This window comes from Salvia splendens, chromosome 10 (assembly GCF_004379255.2).
Source record: "Salvia splendens isolate huo1 chromosome 10, SspV2, whole genome shotgun sequence".
NCBI lineage: Eukaryota > Viridiplantae > Streptophyta > Magnoliopsida > Lamiales > Lamiaceae > Salvia > Salvia splendens.
The window spans coordinates 13,386,221-13,405,681 of record NC_056041.1 but is presented as its reverse complement, the minus strand read 5'-3'; the positions used below and the strand labels follow the sequence as shown (position 1 = coordinate 13,405,681).

The window sequence follows — 19,461 nt, the reverse complement described above, 5'->3', positions numbered from 1 at the left end:
AATAGATGTGTAGTTGTGTGTGAAATGAGCATGAATTAGGAGTATTTATAGAGTGAAGAAAATTGAAAACGGCTATAAACGGTAATATTACCGTTTTTAATTTTAATTTTAATTTTTTATTTAATTCAAATTAAAAAAATGGTTTATCGCGTCAGCATGATGATGCCCACTCCCGGGGCGGCGAGTGGGCGTCACTCATGGCGCCGGTGCGAGCCACGTCGCCTCGGCGCGAGACGTCTCGCCACTCGTCACGCCGTGACGGAACGCAGAACGGGCTGGGGACGAGACGGGGCGCTACAACGCGTCACGCTGCCGTCCCGTCCCTCCGTGACGGAATACGGGCCACCCGCGTGACGCGTTGCGGATGACCTAAATGTGAGTATCTAACAAAGTAATATCAAGTAATTTTAATTCCTATAATATCAATATGGTTAAAAATTTGATCAGATCGTTGACCCATTCACCTAAATTATGATTTACTTTACGCTTGAAATTGATCAACAAATTTGGTTTATACTATAATCAAGGATGGATGAAAAAACACAAGGCTTGATTATTGAAAAATAAACAAATGCACTGAAAAAGATAATTTAAGGAGAGACTAATTCTATCGGAGGCAAGTGTTATGACAGTATTTTACTTACACCAACCAACTTTTGTGGGTGCCAACCAAATCGGTGGCATATCTAATCAACGAATGAAAAACAAATGAATTCCAAAAATAATCACCAATAAACTGTGACAATGATAAGAGTAGGTTTTAAAAAATATGAAAAAGTAGGTAATATACTAATAGTAGAATATTAGTTGTATGTAATAGTATTAATTTTATAATAAAATATATGTAATAATTTATACAAAATGGAAATATAAATAAGATTTTAAATTCTCAAATTAGCAAAATACTATGACATTAGTATTTCGTACACACGGAGGGTGGGGTATGTCACGTGCCTTTCAAAATTTAAGGCACACTCCATTAATTATAAATAATATACATATCAATTTAATATATTAGGTGAATGGGTATGATTCGTTGCTAATTTTTCTTAAATTACTAACTTGCTAACTCATCAATGAAATGTATTAAAAATATCAATACAATGATACTGAAATGTCAATATAAACTTAAATTGATATTTTGGTATATCATGTTGACATTAATATTTAAATGTCAACACAATTTATTAAAATGTTAACACAAAAATATGTGCTGACATTTTATGTGATCGTATTGACATTTTTAATACACTACGTTGATGAGTTAGCAAATTAGCAATTTAAGAAAAGTTAGCATTTTAACACACCTCGTACGTAAATCCAAGCCCCCTAGCTCAAGTGGTTGAGAAGGGTGGCAAGGATATGACACCATCTTGGAGGTCTTGAGTTCGACTCCTGGATAACTCAACTTTGAGATTAATTTCCCTGTGAGCATGTTCAAGGTTGTTTCATTGGGGCTTGTCAAGCTTTCGAGCCTGGACGCGTCTGAGGGTGACGGGGTAGTCTACCGGGGCTGAACTCGTCGGAGGGAGTGCAGTCTACGAGCCAACATTGGCTAGTTCACGCCCGAACCCGTCGGAGGGAAGCTAAAGTATTCGAGCCCCGAGGGGCTGTGGCGGGCTAGTTCGCTTGCCGAATATATCTCGAACTCCTATGTATGAAAAAAAACACCCCGTACGTAAAGAGTAATAAAATGGAGTAGTAAAACTACTCCTTAATATACTTACGTATTTGAGCATCCATAGTAGGACAGACATCTCAATAGCCTAACACAATAATAACAAATTCACAAATACGGAATTAAAATTTCAACACGAATACGAAGAAAATGCAACCATTTTATTTTATATAAAGTTTTTTAAAAAAATAAAAAATGCTCTCGTCCGTCGCCTGACCACAATAGCGGACGAGCGCCTCCCACCACAGGCAACCTCTTGTCCGTCGCGGACGTCCGTCGTTCGCTCGCCGGCTCTAATAGTGGATGTCCGCGATGGACGAGTCGCTAGCCGGTTGCTCGTCCACTGTTGCGGATGCTCTTATCGTTGTGGATGCTCTTATCCATCAATAATTCACATGTTAATGTTCTAAATTATATAATGATGATGTCACGAACTAGAAATTAATTTACCACATAATTTAACTTAGGCTAGTACGAAAATGACGAAAAGGCCCATGGCATGGAAAGATATTATCATAAAAAATGGGAAGTCGTCGTTTGTCATTTCGTATAGTATTCGAAGTAATCGGTGCAAACGGAATCCCTCTCTATATACAGATCTAAATCCCCAATTTTTTTCAACTCCTAAATTCTCCAAAGATTTTGGTTCTGTACTGTTCTTTCACTCGCGGAAGGTAATTACCCTAATCTGCTTCTTCTCTCTGATCGAAATATGGAGTAACTTGCTCAAATTTGTGTGATTTGCTGTTTTATGTTCATATCTGACGGTCTACGTTTTAGGTTTCTGTTTTTTTTGACAAGAAATTAAATCGTCTGTTGCTGGATCTGGCGGTAACTATTGTTTCTTATCTTTGTGTCGGTTCTAATTTCAGTCGTAAGTTGTGTTCAGTTTCGTTTCCTATCAAGCGTATGGGGTTTAGCTTGTTTTTAGGAATAGCGTTAGCTGTTTTAGCTATCATCGCGAGGATATTAAGTTGAGAGAGAGAATCTGAATTAGAGATTGTGTAATTCGGATTGTGTTAGTAGATTGGGGCTAAGAAGCAAAATACATTGGATTTATCGTCAACCGCAATCCATGTCGGAAAAATATTGTCACTGACGTATTTGTGCATTTTACCGTAGGTAGAAATTGATCTTTCCACTAATTAATCTTGTTTACTGAGTTTCCCTGTTTTATCATCTATCTATCTCAAATGGTAGAAAATGTGTTTCTGAAAGATAATCAACTAGTCTTCCTTTGTCAGATGAATTGAGAATTCCTGTATTGAGTACACATGTTTTGACTTTCTTTTACGTATTGGATGCTTGACGTGTCTTAGCTGTTACTCCTTATTGAACATTATGATGGACTTGTAGGGTTTGGAAGTTGATTTTTCATGGAGGGAACCGGAGGTGATGGTCCCTCAGCAGCTGCTGCCGCACTTGACCAACGGAGGCATGAGCTGTCAAAACTTTTTCAGCATTATCTAGATAAATCCACCCCACATTCTCTTTATCGGTGGATTGGGACAGTTTGTTTGGTGCTTCTTTATGCTCTGCGGGTTTATTATGTTCAGGGATTCTACATTGTTACCTATGGTTTGGGGATCTACCTTCTCAATTTGCTCATTGGGTTTTTGTCACCTCTTGTTGACCCCGAGCTGGAACCGAACGAAGGACCTTCACTGCCCACTAAGGGTTCTGACGAGTTCAAGCCTTTCATTCGCCGTCTTCCTGAGTTCAAATTCTGGTGATTGTTCTAGTCTTTTGATGGTCTTTATTTGGGCGTCATAAGATATTTTTTGTTAACTTTCTGTGCCATGTTACTTGATTATGTTATATCAGTTGCTTGATGGAATCCTGTGCCATGATCGAAATTACAGAGCTCATGTGCCATGTTACTTGATGGCATCATGGTCTTATAAGTGCATTTAAGAGGGTGTTGCTGTAACCACTTTTTTGCATGTTTTGGCTAGTAGACATTTTGAATATATATGCCTAGACTTCTTCTATGTCCATTTCCCACTGTAAACATCTACTTGTTTTAGACAGTCGAGCTGAAACAAACGATATATTTTTTTTTCTATTGAAACTATGGTGAAAATGGAGTTAGATATTTGTTGATAAGTTTTTTGTTCTGTCTTTCCAGGTATGCCATCACAAAGGCTTTCTGTGTAGCTTTCCTGATGACATTCTTTTCCATGTTCGATGTTCCAGTATTTTGGCCTATCCTATTATGTTATTGGATTGTTCTTCTTTTTCTAACAATGAAGCGTCAAATCATGCACATGGTCAAGTACAGATACATTCCGTTTAATTTGGGAAAACAGGTGAGCTGCTCTCTCAAGCAAATTGCATAATTTCTTACATATTGCTATTGTGGTATTAGGAAATTATTATCTGCACGTATCACTGAGGTGTTGTTGAGATGAAACTATTTTGATATAAAAAGTATTTACCAATGATTTTTTATTTTGCAACAGAAATATGGAAAGAAAAAGCCGGCGTCAAGTGCCAGCAGCCCCCGAGACTGAACTTGAGTCCGTTTGTGATTTGATTAGAATCTGAGAGTGGGAGGAAGTGGGAAAGATGGATTTGATTACGATGATTTACTCTATTTGTTTCCGTGATTTGTACTTGAAAATGACGGGTATATTAGGAGTATAGTTCAGTTGCACGCTGTTATTTGATCATGGCAGCAAACTGTTAATCGTGCTTGTAGAAGTAAAAGCATCATTTTGTTTGACATGCCACAGGGAGATTACCAGTTCTTTTATGATGTTATTTCATCTTCATTATTAGGGGACTCAAACTAATATGCCTACATTGTATTAAAAGATTATCTATTTTATTTCTCTTGATATGAATCATTGAATCATATGATCAACTGTCGCATACTAACATCTGGATATAGCTCAATCTCGATTCAGCAATACTCCTTTGAAATTTAGGGCATTCTAACCATCAATACTAGATGAGATGTCTTCAAGAACTTACTTCTATTTCTTCGCTACACCTTTTGCTAGAGTGGAAATCCACACGGTAAGATGATGAAAAATGTTGAATCTCTCTTGTTGTTTAGAATTTTAGATAGACGTTTATTCGAGCCCCAATAATGTTAATTTTGTTGGAGATATGTCTTCGTGATTAACGATAGATCAAAGAAACAGAACTCTGTGTAAAATTTCGAATTATTCCATACCTTTTAAATTGAATGATAAATTATGAATTTTAAAAAAATTTAATTGTCCCATAATAAATTTTTTGGAGGCAAATTTGATGCTAAATGTGTGCACACTTAGAAGTAAAATTTAGGAGGCCCTCTCACCAAAAAAGTGATATATCTGAGTCGATGTCACTAAAGAATCAATGATACACCATTGATATTATTATTATTATTATTATAATTATATTGACATAGTATGTAAATAAATAAATTAGAAAAGAAAATAATATTGACAATTTGTGAGTAGTAATTTTTGTAGTCATATTTTGGGCCTGAAACTAGTACGGACTAGTAATTCTTTTAGGAAGGCCAGTGAAGTGGTCATATTCAATATTCATAATAAATGGACGAAATTACCCATGCCTTTTTCCTCTATATAAATTAGATAGTCATCTTTTGCCTTTACTTAAACCCTACCTGAAGAGCAGAATTCGAAAGCGCCTCCCTCCATATGGGAAAACGGATTTTGTGCTCTAATTCTCTGTCCATAAAGATGTTCTTAATTTCTATTTCCTCTTTGAGTTTAATTTCAGACGAGTTTAGTTTCAATTTCCTGTTTTGCGTTGGTCAAAGAGGAGGCGCGGTGATGATGTGATTATATTTCGTTAATCTGATATTAACTGAGGAAAATTATCAATCCATTCTTTTTTGTCTGAGCGCCTCCTATTTCTTTCCACTTTTTACTTATTTCTTAGGTTATTTTTGAATATATTTATTGTTTTTAACCTCCCATGGTTTATCAATCCACAGTTACTGTTTTTAAAGTTTCTCTAATTTTATCCCTTCTTAAATAAATGAATTAGTTTTCATTTTGAAAGAGTTCGAAACCCATTGTGTAAGCTTTATGATTTTTTCGTAAATTCTGAATTGTTTTTTTAACACAGTATGTTAAATTTTTCAATCCACATTGAGTGGACTAGCTATTTAGATTTATCAGTTTCCCTAAGCTACAATTAGGATGTAGCATAAGAAAGTTGAAAGCTATGCTATGCTATGCTATGCTATGCTATGCTATTCTATTGAATTATTACTACACCTTTTACCTATGTTTTGATATTTATACATTGGTCTTAAATTTTAGTAGTATTTATTTTTCACTTGTTGGATTGATTAATTCAGAGTCTCAGACCGTTTCCAAATATATCAAAACTTGTGACAAATCCTATACATCCGAAATGATTTTCAGCCGTATACATAAATTTAACTACTACAATTTGATCTGTTGCAAGTTCAGTATCAATAATACATTGCATTAGTTTGAAAATAGGTTGACAGTTTTACAAAAAGGGAAAAAGTATCTCAAATAGAGTTTTTTGCGAAAATTACAACTTAATTTTGATTAATTAAATTTATTTGACTTGTATATGCGCGATGATGATGTGATTGTATCTCGTTAATCCGAAATTAACTGATGTGATTATATTTCGTTCCTCATTTGTGTTTTGTTTTAAAACTCTCAGACTCATGGTTTATCGTCTCAATATTTTTGTTTAATTTTAAACTTGTCTGAATTTTAATATAATTAACTGATGCAATTATCTTGTAATGATCCAAAAGGAATACCGTGTTCAACCTGATTTAAATATATGAAGGTAGTCAATATATGGTGAACTTTGAGAAATGTGTTTCAAAATTCAAACACAAAAAAGCCGCGTACTTTACAACTTCACCTTCAATTCCAATTGGAATCGAACACGACTCAAATATTGGTAGCAAATACTACTAAAAGTAATCACAATCATCAAATGAGAAAGATCAATTTCAGTTTCTCTACTATTAATTCATCCATATCCCGTACTACTATTCTTCAATCTGCATATGAACCACCACAGCACGCCTATTTGCTTGCATCCATTGAAAGTTCAAAATAGGAGCTTAGCCATTGCTTGCATCCATTGAAAGTTCAAAATAGGAGCTTAGCCAAACAAAGTTGAGAAATGGAGACCTTAATGGAGGAGGAGGAGGAAGAGTACAACTGGAGAGAAGTGGTTTTGCCGTCGCTGATACTGGTTGTACCCGAGACCGGAGAGAGAAGGAGGGGCCGCCACATCATGATCGTGGTCGATCATGGCCCTAAAAGTAAGCACGCTTTCGATTGGGCCATCACGCACCTCTGCCGCCTCGCCTTCACCGTCCACCTCGTCTTCGCCATCTCCACTACACCTCACAACTACTCATTTTTCAATTCTGTGCGTTTTTTTTTATTTTGTTGTGGTTGAGAATCTGACGTTTTTGTGATTGGTGATTCTAAGGTTTGAACAACAAAATTGTGTACGACATGACTCAGGGGCTCATGGAGAAGCTCGCAGCCGAGGCCTTTGAGGTTGCTATGGTGAGTTCGTACGATATAATTTCACAATTTTAGCGGTTTATTTTTAAATACTTAGGAGTACTTATAATCCAGACGATGGTCTTAAAGATGGTAACCGAGAGAGGTGTAGGAAGATTGAATATGCATATTGGAAGTAGAGAGTAGAAAGTAAAAGGATGTATTCCAATTGTTTGTTTACAAAAGCTTATCTCCCTAGTATTTATAGGAAGATTAGAGTCACTTGAGGTGCTCCAATAAATGTGTATTGGAAACATACTATACTACGAACTCTACACTAAATAAATGTTCTTAGAGCATCCACAATAGCGCCTAGCGCACCGCCTAGCCGAGCGCCGGCGCTAGGCGGTCTATTGCAGCCGCCCAGCGATTTTCGCGAAAAAAAACCGCCTAGCGCTCGGCGGTTCCGTGGCGCTATTGCAGCGTCCGGATCGCCTAGCGCACTGCCTAGCGCGAATTTTTAATTTTTTTTTGTTTCCGAAACACTATATATACGCGACTTGCCCGTCATTTTCATTCGCACCACTTGTATTCGACTTCAAAAGGATTTAATTGAAGAGTTATGGGCGCGGAGGACTGCACGGCAGTAGTTTTTTTTGTTAATTATGTAATTTTTTTTAATTAATGTACTTTTTAAATTTTAATAATATTATTGAATTTTCTCGTATATGTATCGTAAATTAAATTGCGTATTTTGTGTGATTGTTAATTATTTGTTTTATATAATTTTAAGTGATGTGGCTATTGATGTGGCTGGGCTATTTATGATGTGGCAGGAGGATTTTTAGTGTTGATGATGTGGCAGGAGGAGTTTGTGGCTAGGCTATGGTTGGGCTATTGCTGGGCTATTCCTATTGTGGATGGCCTTAGGAACTCTACTCCATTCAAAGTAGGCGGCCAATTTATCCTTCCTTTTTCCAACAGTTAGCATTACTTCCAATCGAGTGAACAATTTGCTAGCCACCTAAAAACATGAAGTCCGAGCTCACTGATTTTACTTGTTAGTTGTTATGCAGTCAATTTAATATCCACTTTAAACATGTTTTTGAGCTCATCTTTTGTGAAACCTATTATGTCTTTGTGTATGGTTTGCTATAGCTTCAATCCAAGAAATTATGTTGCAATGGATGAAGAATGGAAGTATTTTGGGGCCTAGTTTTCCACTTAGCTCTCCTTTAAATGGATCTCTTGAGCAAAAATACACGTTTCATGTCATTTGCCATTGATTTTTCGGAGTGCAGATACATGTTTCAGGGTTTCCGTAATCAATGTTATATGCAAGTGCGTAATGAATGACTTTTCTGATTATATGCCATTGTAATTGTGAGATTGAATATGATACTTATTAATCTATCTTCATGTATGGACTCATTTTTTGTTTACTTCATGCACATTAATTAAGACGTGTTCATAGGAAATTTTATTTATGATCTTCTAATTTTACAACTCAAACTTGCAAATATTTTCATGGAAATAGGTAAAGACAAAGGCTAGGATAGTGGAAGGAGATGCAGGGAAAGTAATATGCAAGGAAGCAGAGAGGTTGAAGCCTGCTGCTGTAGTTATGGGCACCGGAGGCCAAAGCTTGATTCAAAGGTTTATCGAACCCCTTTTCTCATGAATGTCCTTCCATGATAATGCTATTAACTTGACATTCATTTCATTTCATACTCATATGTGTGTTCTCTTTTCATTATGTTTACTCCATTGTAATACAGGGTAGTGTAAGTGAATATTGCTTCCATAATTGCAAAACAGCACCAATTATAGTCGTTCCTGGTAAAGGTATACTTGTAACCATACTCAGAAGTATTATATTAATTTATATATAAACTAAACACACTCGTAGTTCTAAACGTATTTTTTGGTTATCACAGATGCAGGGGAGAAATTTGTGCTGTAATGGATCATAAGCAGGATGAACAGGTTAAGGATCGACAGAAGCATGCATATGGTGATTGTACCTCTTCTAGTGAAGGCAGGATTTCTTTCTGTTGGATGTGAACTTAGGAATAAGATTATGATTAGTTAATTAGTTTGATGTTTGTAATATACTACTTATCTGTACTCATGTATATTAGTTTGGCTATAACTATTTTATAGTACAATAGTGGAGTGTATAACTAATATTCTTCATCGAATTGTGGCAATGTTTATGCCCTTGAATACTCATTTTGAGTGCATTTTGTTAGTTCAATCTTGGTTTTGATGGAGTGGCATGATTTTGTTTCATAACAATTTCACCCTTCATTGTTCCAACCCATATCCCATTTCACATCATTTGCATGCCTGCCTGCTATATTTTGATTTACTAATATCTTTTATCCAACCACCCCATGGAGGCATGCAACTTATATCTTGATTAATTATTTAACAGGATTTGATCTCAGAAATGAGAAAGACCAGTCCCAAGATTTCTATAAATCTAATTATTCTTTCAGGTTCTCACACAACCTGTGAATGCACTGACCCAGCATCTTCACAGCCATTAGAATCTAGTTTTATAACTTTTATAGTTGTAAGCTGTCAACATTGAGAAATAAGTTTTTCAAGCGGGGAATGGCCCCATGACAGCGACTAGGCTAAAACTCGCTTTCGTTTCTTTATCCTTTGAATTTTGTTTTCTTGATGAAGTTCTGAAGCAGGAAAAAATCTCTTTCACCATCCGATGGGGCAGAGAGAATCATAGAGATTTTGAAGATAACACGAAGCCAGGTCCAGCCTTTACCTTTTTCCACATGGCTTGAAAATGAAGGTGATATTGGTGCCCTTTTGAGGTCCCAAAGTGGAGAACTACTCTGCAAGCCGTAGGATACAGGTTGGCGTCTCAACTGTCTCAATTTAATTTTATGCCTACCACTAATATCATCCCCCCACCCCAAAAGAAAGAAAAAAAGTTATTAGGAAAAGAGATAAAGGGATCTTTACAGTATGAATTGGTCATTAAACCATGTTATCAATTATGATTGAGTCCTACTGCTGTACAGTATGTGTTTATATTACACATTTCCTGTTGAATTTCTGTTTTCCAAAATCCCCAGCTTTCACAAATATCTATGTAGCTTGGTATAAAAGATGCTCTGATAGGCCTGATTGCTGTCAGATTTGACTGATTTCTACTCAGTTTTCTTTCTTCATATTAATCAATGTGTTATGATACTTAAAAGACTGCACACTACAATGCATTCTTTTCCCAAAGAAAGAGTCTTTGATAATTGTTGTACTGATCATGGGTGGAAGTAGTAGCATAGGGTAAACTGAAATGATTAGTTCAACAGACATGTGGCTAATGTTTCTCGTAATGGCCTTAATTCTGTTCTTCAGTACTAGAAAACTTACAAATGCTTTTGCTCCTATCATAAAAACTATTGAAACTTTGCAGCTCATTTATGGCCAGTCCCCACTACTCCACAACGACGGAAAAATGGGACAACTGAGAGGAATCAACGAGAAATTGCCTTTCGTTTTCTAATCATGAGGTCTGATAAATGGGATGTCTCGTTCTCCTCTCCCAACAGGAACACCATGTTTTACTGGTTCATTGTTCTCTTCCTATCATTTCATTAAAAAAAATATATAGAGTATAAGATTGCTTTCAGGTTTAATTCATACACCACCACTTGTTCAAGTAGATGGAATTGACCCTTTTGTGCTGTTTTTACATGAATTCCAATCTTTTGATGTTACATTGATTCTTAACATGTTATACATGAATAGTTTGCCCTCTTTCTACAAAGATGTCAACTTTAAACATAAGCAATGTCTGTTCGTATGAGAAGATTTCAACATCAAGGGAAATTTAATACAAAATTGGGCTATCTTTCATTATCTTTACTGATCATCATCGTCATTGCTAATATTGTCACTAAATATACACGTAGATGCAATATACACAATACGTAGCTTCTGAAGGGTGGGGGGATATGGGGATCAGAAGCACTTTGAATTGGACTTTGTTCAATTCAAGAATCTGTATATTTGACTCACATCTCCAGCTTTACATGGTTTGCCTCTAGAAAACCTGGAAAAAAGAGAAGTTAAGCTATGTATTTATATTCATGTAGAACTGTAGATGTAGGATTGAATGTAAAATAGAAGTGAAGTCAAGGTGAAAACTTAGATGTAATCTATGTGGCAATGCACTAAGGAATTATTGGATCATTGGTTCATTTTCAGTGGAAGATGGGAAAAAAGGATAAGGTTTAGCAACTGCACTGTTTAGGACCACATGACTTTAGTTAGCTCTGTGTTGTGGGGTTAGTATGGTCTCTTATTGAGTGCAGAAATATCCTATATGCTTAATTTGTGTAAGCCACCAGAGACACCAAAGGCGTAGCTTGAAAGACATGTCTATGTACCTGTAATCTGCTGAGAAATAAATGTAGATCTTCCTTGTTGGTACTCCATACTGTAGAGATTACGTAACTCATCCTCCCATGTTACTTGCTGAATTTGCTGTTCATGTGTAGTTGCTTTGTCAGACATCTTGAGATGCAATGTTTTAACCATTTCAAGTAACAAAAAAGTAGAGAACTCACATTCAAGCTGGATGAATTCAGAAATGATTGCTGGGCTGTTATAGGGGCACTTATGGTTCTCCTAAGCGTGGCATCCATTGGATCCACCACCATTTCTAGACCTGAACCCGAAACTTCTTCAACTGATGTATTGAATTGAAGGTGAGAATGATCAGGCTCCATTGCCGGAGGGCAAGCTGGAAACATCTGCGGGCAAGAAATTCAGTTGGATTGTGCTTCACTAGTACTATATAACACTTTAATATCACATACATGTTGAATTGAAGACTGTGTTGTCAATATTTTTTACCTCTTTAAGAATATAGCTCTCGATGTCAAAATCCAGCCTTGGATTGATTGCAGCTAATTTCATTGACAAAAACTGGCATATAGAAAGTTTTGGTATTAATATTATGATGGTAATTGCAAGAAAATGGCAACTGATATATCTCTATTTCATCATATCTATACCTCTACTTGTCTTTGCAGAGATTGGACATAGTTGATGATCTCATCAAGCATACCGGCTTTCCCAGTAACCTTGTTGCACCCGGGCACCAAATCTTGCAGGTATTTCATTCTCTCACTTATTTTCTCTCGCCTAACCTGGATCAATCAAAGCCAACCCATCAGAAAGAATGCAAGATTTTTCAACATATCAAGTGAAGGTTTTCTTTCTTTCTTTCTTACCCTTTCAGCCAAGCTATGGCTGTCCGTTGCTTGGCCACGACGTGCCCGGACGTGGATGTAATCGGCCTTGGGCGCGTCGCTAGCCTTCTTCCCATTAGCAGATGCCCCTTTGCTGTTCTTGTTAGCCGAGGTGCTAATAGTGGTGGTGGTGCTTTTGCTGTTGCTGTTTTGCTCTGTTATCTTAGATTCCTCCTCTGCACATCCCTTCATCTTCTTCTCCTCTGCAGCTATCTGATTACACCAAAAAACACATTCTTGATCAGCAAATTGGATGAATTCAAATAAAACCAAACATGTACATACTCCTATATTATATAATACCTTGGGGCTTCTGTCAGCCTTCCTTTTCTTGCAGCTCTCTTTCCCGGGGGCCGAGTTGACACTCGCAGCCGCCGTATAGCTGACCGTTCTTGGGAGAGCGGAGCTCATTTGGAAGTCTGTTGTGGCACTCCCAGAATTCATGAAGCGGCGGAAGTCGTGGTGTTCGACACCGGGGTCTGGCTTCATGGCGCCGCCGTTAAGCACGAGATCGGAGAGGGCTTGATCGACGTGGAAGCCTGAGTAAGCGAGGTGGTCATTCCCATTGAAGTAAGGTATTGGCGGGTGGTTTTGGCTGAGCTGCTGCTGCTGCTGCTTGAGGCGGGAGCGCTGCCGCTCGAGCACGCTCATTTCGCAGTTTTCCGACGTGGAGGAGTTGAGGCAATGCAACATCTCCGGCAATCCAGTGTTCATTAGCTAGTAAGGTTTGTGTGTTGAGATATATAGAGTGTTTTCATGAAGGGTAAGAAGTGTGTGTGAGGGAAAAATGGTGGGAGTGGGCAATGGATATATATGGGGAGTGTGGAGGATAAAAGTAGTTAGGGAAAAAGAATTTAAAAATATACTAGATTTCTTTATTTGGTAGAGAGAGAAGCATAATCGAGGGAAAGCCGCCGGGAAGTCCGATTAAGACAGGCAGCTGACATATCCAGCCGGAGGGAGGGAGTGGTGGTGGGGGCAGAGAGAGAGAGAGAGGCATGGAATGGAATGTAACCACAAGCAGAAGCCATGGTGTGTGGGCCCCAGGGAGATGTGACTAGCCACGTGGGCGTGTCTGATGGGCCACATCTATATCAGGTATTGGTTGGGAGGGACTTCGATTTGACACTGTAGATTATTGTGGGATAATTGTTGGTTGCCCACAATTATCACTCCAACATTGATTTTTGTGTCATTTCATCATAGCTTTCAATGTTTTCAATTACTATAATTCATCAACTTACCAACTTTCTTTTTTTATTATCCATACAAAAATCAAACCTGATCTGGAAAAATAGATATGATGGTACTATACTAGAACTGCTTTGATCAAAATGATATTGTTCCAATTACCATCTAAAATTTTGAAAAATAGAAATAATTTTCACACCATCGCCTACTCCTCAAAAGGAGCCATTGATCATTGAAGGACTACAACAAGGCGGGAAGAGAGTAGAGAGTAGTAGTAAAATGGAGAGTTGAGACAAATTAAAGAAAGCATAGAGCAAGATATGTGACATTGTGAGGGGGGAAAGAGAGAGAAGAGAAGGTGAGTTTGTGATGATGTGGATAGAGTTTTATATTTTTTTGTATTTTACGAGTTAATTATAACAATGCCATTTTGATAGAAATGTCATGTTTTATTTGCTTTATATATTTTTTTTTATTTTGGAAAATCAACTTTGATTTTTCGGCGTTAATTGATTTCAATAGAAAAAATAGAAATATTGAAAGTTTATGGACAATCATTCAAATTCTGAAAATTATGGATCAAATCTGAATTACCAAAAATTAGTAATTAAGAGACAATATCCTTAGATTATAAAAAAGAATAGGATAATTATGATTTATGAATAAGGAAAACCATGCATGTATAGCACAAAGCCACAAATGATCAAATGTTTGTTTTAACTTTTGAGATCGAAATATCTAAAACATCATTTTACTTTTCAAAAAAGTTAAATTAAGTGTTTATCTTCCTCTTTTCAGCTGCAGTGATATGTTTCATTTCTATTCATTTTTCATTTCTTCAATTGTCATGCATAAGCATATCATCTTCAAAATTCTAAACCACTACCAATCAAACCATGAATTCAATTTCACATTTATCTGCAACAAAAATTCAAGGTTGTTAAACAACATTGAACGTTACATACAATTGACATGATAAAAATCATAGAAAATCACTTTGCAGTTTTCACAACAACAAAAAACAAGTTCGAATTTCCATCATATGACATAGTTCAAGGAACCTTATCGTGTTTATTTTGCAGAAAATGATGTTGGAGATCCTTCAGTAATTTGTTGGACTATTTGCCGACGGGCTATTTCGCCGGTAAGTACAAATTACTATCGACAAGGAGTATAATTTTTTTATTTGATCATTATTTATTATTCTATTAATTGTCTTCACAAATCACAAATTATATTGGTCAAATACTACTAATACTGCTATTTTCTAATTGGGAAAGTATACTACAAATTGGGACATCCCAATAAAAAATAGTGGACAATTATATTTGTGTGATGGAGGGAGTTTTTCATTTCATTTATGTGCATCCAACCTTGTAAAATTATGTTTATATAGTAATAACACTTAGATAGCACAATTCGAGGGTGGACCACGCTGTGTAAATTTTCTACAAAATCGTTGTCACTAGACAACCATAATCCAGTACAGATTTCATATCCTTTTCACATAATTTTCTTATATTATTAAATTTCTATTTCTCATTCGCCTTTTCTTTAAAATGACGATGACATCTTTAATCATATTTTTATGTTGCTGTCTGCCCTGGTCTCGTATTATCTTGTAATTTATTTTATTAATTAAAATTATGAATACCAAATGAGAGAAAAAAAGAACACAAATTAAAACAACGTATATTATCTCTAGATTCTGAAAACGACGCTGATATATATGTAACATTCATAATGGTGCAATTGGATATAAGTACGTTGTTTTTTTTTTTAATTTCAAATTATAAATATGTTGTTATCACCCGCGATTTGAAAAAGTAAATATACTTTATTAATTTTAAAAATCACTATCAAATATGATTAGGGTTTGCTCTAAGACAACATTTTTTGTTATTCGAGGTATAAGTGTTGTTATCACCCGAAATTATGTAAAGTAAACATACTTTATTAATTTAAAAAATCACTATCAAATATGATTAGGGTTTTGACTCAAAGACAATTATATGTTGATTATATTTCTGAAAGAAATGTCAATCACGAAGAATTGATCAGTGAGACCACTTGATCGTCAACATACTTTTCAAATTTCAACTTGACTATCATCAACATAATTAATTTTGCTTTGATGATTCGAATTATCAATATAAGACCATGGATATGAATGTTTTTGTGTGTATAATGTATTTGTGTTACATGCCTTGTATCTTAGGCAATTTGGTAGTTAGTTTTGCAAGTGACTTGACATAACTCTGGATAAAGTGGGTAATTATTAATCATTTTCTTCCACAAATATTGAAGTAGACATTACAGCAATGCCTGTAGAAATAAGGGCCCCTCTCTCTCTCTCTCTCTCTCTCTCTCTCTCTCTCTCTCTCTCTCTCTCTCTCTCTCTCTCTCTCTCTCTCTCTCTCTCTCTCTCTCTCTCTCTCTCTCTCTCTCTCTCTCTCTCTCTCTCTCTCTCTCCTCCCTCCCTCCCTCCTCCCTCCCTCCCTCCCTCCCTCCCTCCTCCATATATAGTAAATTTGTATATCATGGTGGCCTATTGAAATTGTTATAAGTTGAAATCTGATTTGTGGATTGACCCAAACCCTAAAGGGTGTTTTTTAACGTTTAAAGATCAGCAAAACTGATAAAAAAAAATTGTTCTATAGAATAATCCTTTATTTGTTTTGAAGTTTGACCTAAACCCTAGTGGTATTTAATTTATTAGAATGTTGAAATATGGATTGTAGAGATTCACCTAAACCTTATAGCATCTCCAACCATGCTCTTGTCAAAAAGCTTAGACGTGGACTCGGCCCCACATTTATTAATTTTTTACTCCATGCTCTTCCCCAAGAGCACAACACTCTCATCCATGCTCTTCCGCAAGGACATGCTCAAGGGTCCCACCATTCTATTATTCAATTTAATTAAAAACATTTCCACAATATTAAAATGCATTAAAAATATCCAAAATACTATTACTAATTACTAAAAAATTAAAAATTACATAATTAAAAGCTTAAAAATTAAAATTTTCATAATAAAGTCTAAAAAATAAAAATTACATAATTTAAATCTCAAAAATTAAAAATTACTTAATTAAATTCATAAAAATTTAAAAAAGCCACTACTCGTTGCCGAATTTCACACAAATGTGTTTGATTAAGTCATCTTGTAGCTCAGTGTGGGTTTTGGTATCGCGTATTGTGTGTATTGTTTGGATCCTCTCGCGAACAGTCGTATGCATACCTCGACGTGGGGGAGACCTTGCGGTTGAGCTTCCGGCTTCATCCTTATCGTTAAAGTTAGCCGCCATCGGTCATTCGTCAGCTAAAATCATGTTGTGCAAGATAATACACGTGTACATGTTGTCGGCAATATTCTTAACGTACCACAGCCGAGATGGGGCCCTCACAATGTTGAATCGGCCTTGAAGGACCCAAAAGCTCTTTCGACGTCTTTCCGAGCAGCCTCTTGACGCTGCGCATAAAGAACCTGTCTCGGGTCTTGCGGATTGAATTTAGAGAGGGTATGAGTGAGAGAGGAAGATGTAGATGAGTTGTATGAAAAAACATGAATGAGAGATAATTTGATGTGAAAAATGGATGATGAATGTGTGTATTTATAGATGATTTTGGGATTAAAAATTTTAAAAAATGGTAATAAAACGGCTATATTTTTGGGAATCCGAAAATATATTTTTTAAATTTTAATATTATTTTTTATTTTTTTTAAAAAAATAGAAATTGCAATCGGCTAGGCCGTTGGCCAATTGTGTGCTGACACGTCGCCCTGCTCAGCGGCACGGATGTGCCGTCAACAACAGTGCAGCAGCTGACAGCAGGGTGCCGCACCGTTGGCACGGACACGGTCCTTCAGCAAGAGCATCGTTGGGGATGCTCTTAAGGGGTATGATTTATCTTTTTGTGAACAATAAGATAGAGGATTAACTAATTTACCTAAACCTAGGGTTTCTCACACTCCTAGTTACGTCGATCAGTGGTCAAATTAGTTCGACTGGTTGAATCATAAACTAATAATTTCATCGATTCACTTACCGGTCATGTTCTTAAAATATTGGTGGGCACCATGAGCATTGAGTCACTAATGAGCCTACGGTATCCAAAACTCAAATGGCAAATGGGACCTGTCCCTATCTCAATTCTTCTATCACTTTCCAAGGAACTAATATCCCTATACCACTAGTTTCTATTTTATTTATATATCTATCTATGTATGTATCAAGTTTTCTTTTCTTTTTATTTTATTTTCCTTGACTCCAAATTGTTCTCGTCTTTATGCTTTTATTGCCCTAGAGCCCATGTACAATGAACTAATCAACAGTGCCACCATTTTGCCAACCATGGACTCCAACAACACTGTTTGCAAAATTAATTACACATAGTGAGTGTGTGTGAGATGTATAAAAACATTTCCAAGAACCCTACATAAGTGTTTAGTCTTTTTCACAAAGATTATATCGTATATATAAATTGAAAACAATCATTATATATTTGAAACAGATTACTTGTGTAATTAACAAGTCATGATTGATTCATTCTCATCTTGGATTTATTTTTGAATTCAAAAAATACTGACAGGTTTTTGTTTTGGAATATTTTACATCTGCAGATAGTTATATAATTATTCAGCCAAATCTAGGAAATCCTATGAAATCTGAAGTAGTGTTAGTTAATTTTGAAACATTTTATAGGCTCTTATCTTATCTTCTAGGGATGAAACAAGGGCAGGAAATAATAAAAGGATATAAGAGCATCTCCAGTGGGCGGACATCCCACTCGGACATCCACTAGGACATCCCAAAAACACCTCCTGCCAAGTCACTAGGACATCCCACCCCACTGCCACATCACTAGGACATCCTCTGCATATCCGCCCTTCCCATCGCCCTTCCCACTAGGACATCCCGCAATTAAAAAAATCACAATAATTTAATTTTAACATAAAAGCGGGAAAGCAAAATACGGAAAAATTACGGGAAATACTTGAAAAGGGCAAACATACAAAGTCATAAAACATAAAAAAAAAACAAATTTAGGAAAAAAAGAAAAAATACATAATCATGAAAAAAAAATACATAGTCCAACATCCCCGGCTCACTCCGCACTGTCCTCGTCGCCCGTGCCGTCGCCGCTACCAGTGCCGCCCCCGTCGCCCGTGCCTGGCCCGTCGTCCCCTCCGCTTATCTCGGCGCCATCATCTCCAATGGGTGGCATCCCCAAATCGCGCCGACATCCATCGATGATTTCCTTCAGCATCCTCTTGTACGTCGCATCGGTCGCGCCATGCCACCTATGCATGGTCCGGATATAATTTTGGGTTATTTGTGCGCGGGCGAGGCGGTTGAAATCTTCCGATTCAGCAGGGGCCCCCGATTCGACCTCGAACGACCCGCTTCCACTGCTGCTTCCCCGACCCCTCCGCTGCGCTGCTTTTTGCCCAACCGGGCGACGACGACGGCGAGCGTCTGATTGAGGTAGCGGGGAAACCTCATCGGCTTCTGGGAGCTCGTGCGAACCAGCACTGCTGCTGTATTCACCGGAAGCGTTGATCTTCGTCCGCTTCCAGCCCGATTCGACACCCCCACAGAACTTTGGGGAATCCTTCACCACGAGAAAGGCCTCCCACTGGTCGAATTGTTTGAACTTCAAGGCTCTGTCGGGGTACTGAGAAAAGGAACGGCTCCGGACATCCTCCTCGGACATACCGCTGCTTGCCTGGCGGAGGTTGTTTTGGTAGATACCAGCGAATCGACTAAGCTTAGGCCTCAACCGCTCCCACTGTTTCCGGCACTGTTCCGGAACGCGACGCTTCGCCC

At 37.1% G+C, this 19,461-nt stretch overlaps 3 protein-coding genes and 1 non-coding gene across 5 annotated transcripts; 3 read left to right on the top strand and 1 right to left on the bottom strand.

Moving 5' to 3' along the window:
• The first annotated feature begins 2,229 nt into the window (after positions 1-2,229).
• LOC121753039 (protein RER1A-like) lies at positions 2,230-4,524 on the top strand. The gene is made up of 4 exons (XM_042148187.1): positions 2,230-2,352; positions 3,035-3,407; positions 3,807-3,987; positions 4,141-4,524. Exons 2-4 carry the CDS (start codon positions 3,055-3,057, stop codon positions 4,189-4,191), a joined length of 585 nt encoding a protein of 194 aa, XP_042004121.1. The 5' UTR covers positions 2,230-2,352; positions 3,035-3,054; the 3' UTR covers positions 4,192-4,524.
• A 790-nt stretch (positions 4,525-5,314) lies between these two features.
• LOC121750277 lies at positions 5,315-9,393 on the top strand. Of its 2 annotated transcripts, none has more exons than XM_042144793.1 (5): positions 5,315-6,962; positions 7,136-7,215; positions 8,690-8,808; positions 8,921-8,997; positions 9,090-9,393. In XM_042144793.1, exons 1-5 carry the CDS (start codon positions 6,821-6,823, stop codon positions 9,113-9,115), a joined length of 444 nt encoding a protein of 147 aa, XP_042000727.1. In that variant the 5' UTR covers positions 5,315-6,820; the 3' UTR covers positions 9,116-9,393. The 2 variants fall into 2 exon arrangements, 1 of the variants encoding a protein (XP_042000727.1); XR_006039844.1 differs by adding an exon at positions 7,989-8,101 and having other exon boundaries at positions 6,823-7,215; positions 8,931-8,997.
• Positions 5,463-5,541, top strand: LOC121753431. The gene has a single exon (XR_006040409.1). It is a non-coding gene; the product is annotated as a small nucleolar RNA U30 (small nucleolar RNA).
• Positions 9,394-11,010: 1,617 nt separating the features above from the next.
• Positions 11,011-13,357, bottom strand: LOC121750776 (transcription factor bHLH63-like). Its single transcript, XM_042145380.1, has 7 exons — positions 12,741-13,357; positions 12,420-12,650; positions 12,201-12,335; positions 12,040-12,111; positions 11,751-11,936; positions 11,571-11,667; positions 11,011-11,233 (listed from the first exon to the last, which is right to left on the bottom strand). Exons 1-7 carry the CDS (start codon positions 13,149-13,151, stop codon positions 11,196-11,198), a joined length of 1,170 nt encoding a protein of 389 aa, XP_042001314.1. The 5' UTR covers positions 13,152-13,357; the 3' UTR covers positions 11,011-11,195.
• Positions 13,358-19,461: the final 6,104 nt, after the last annotated feature.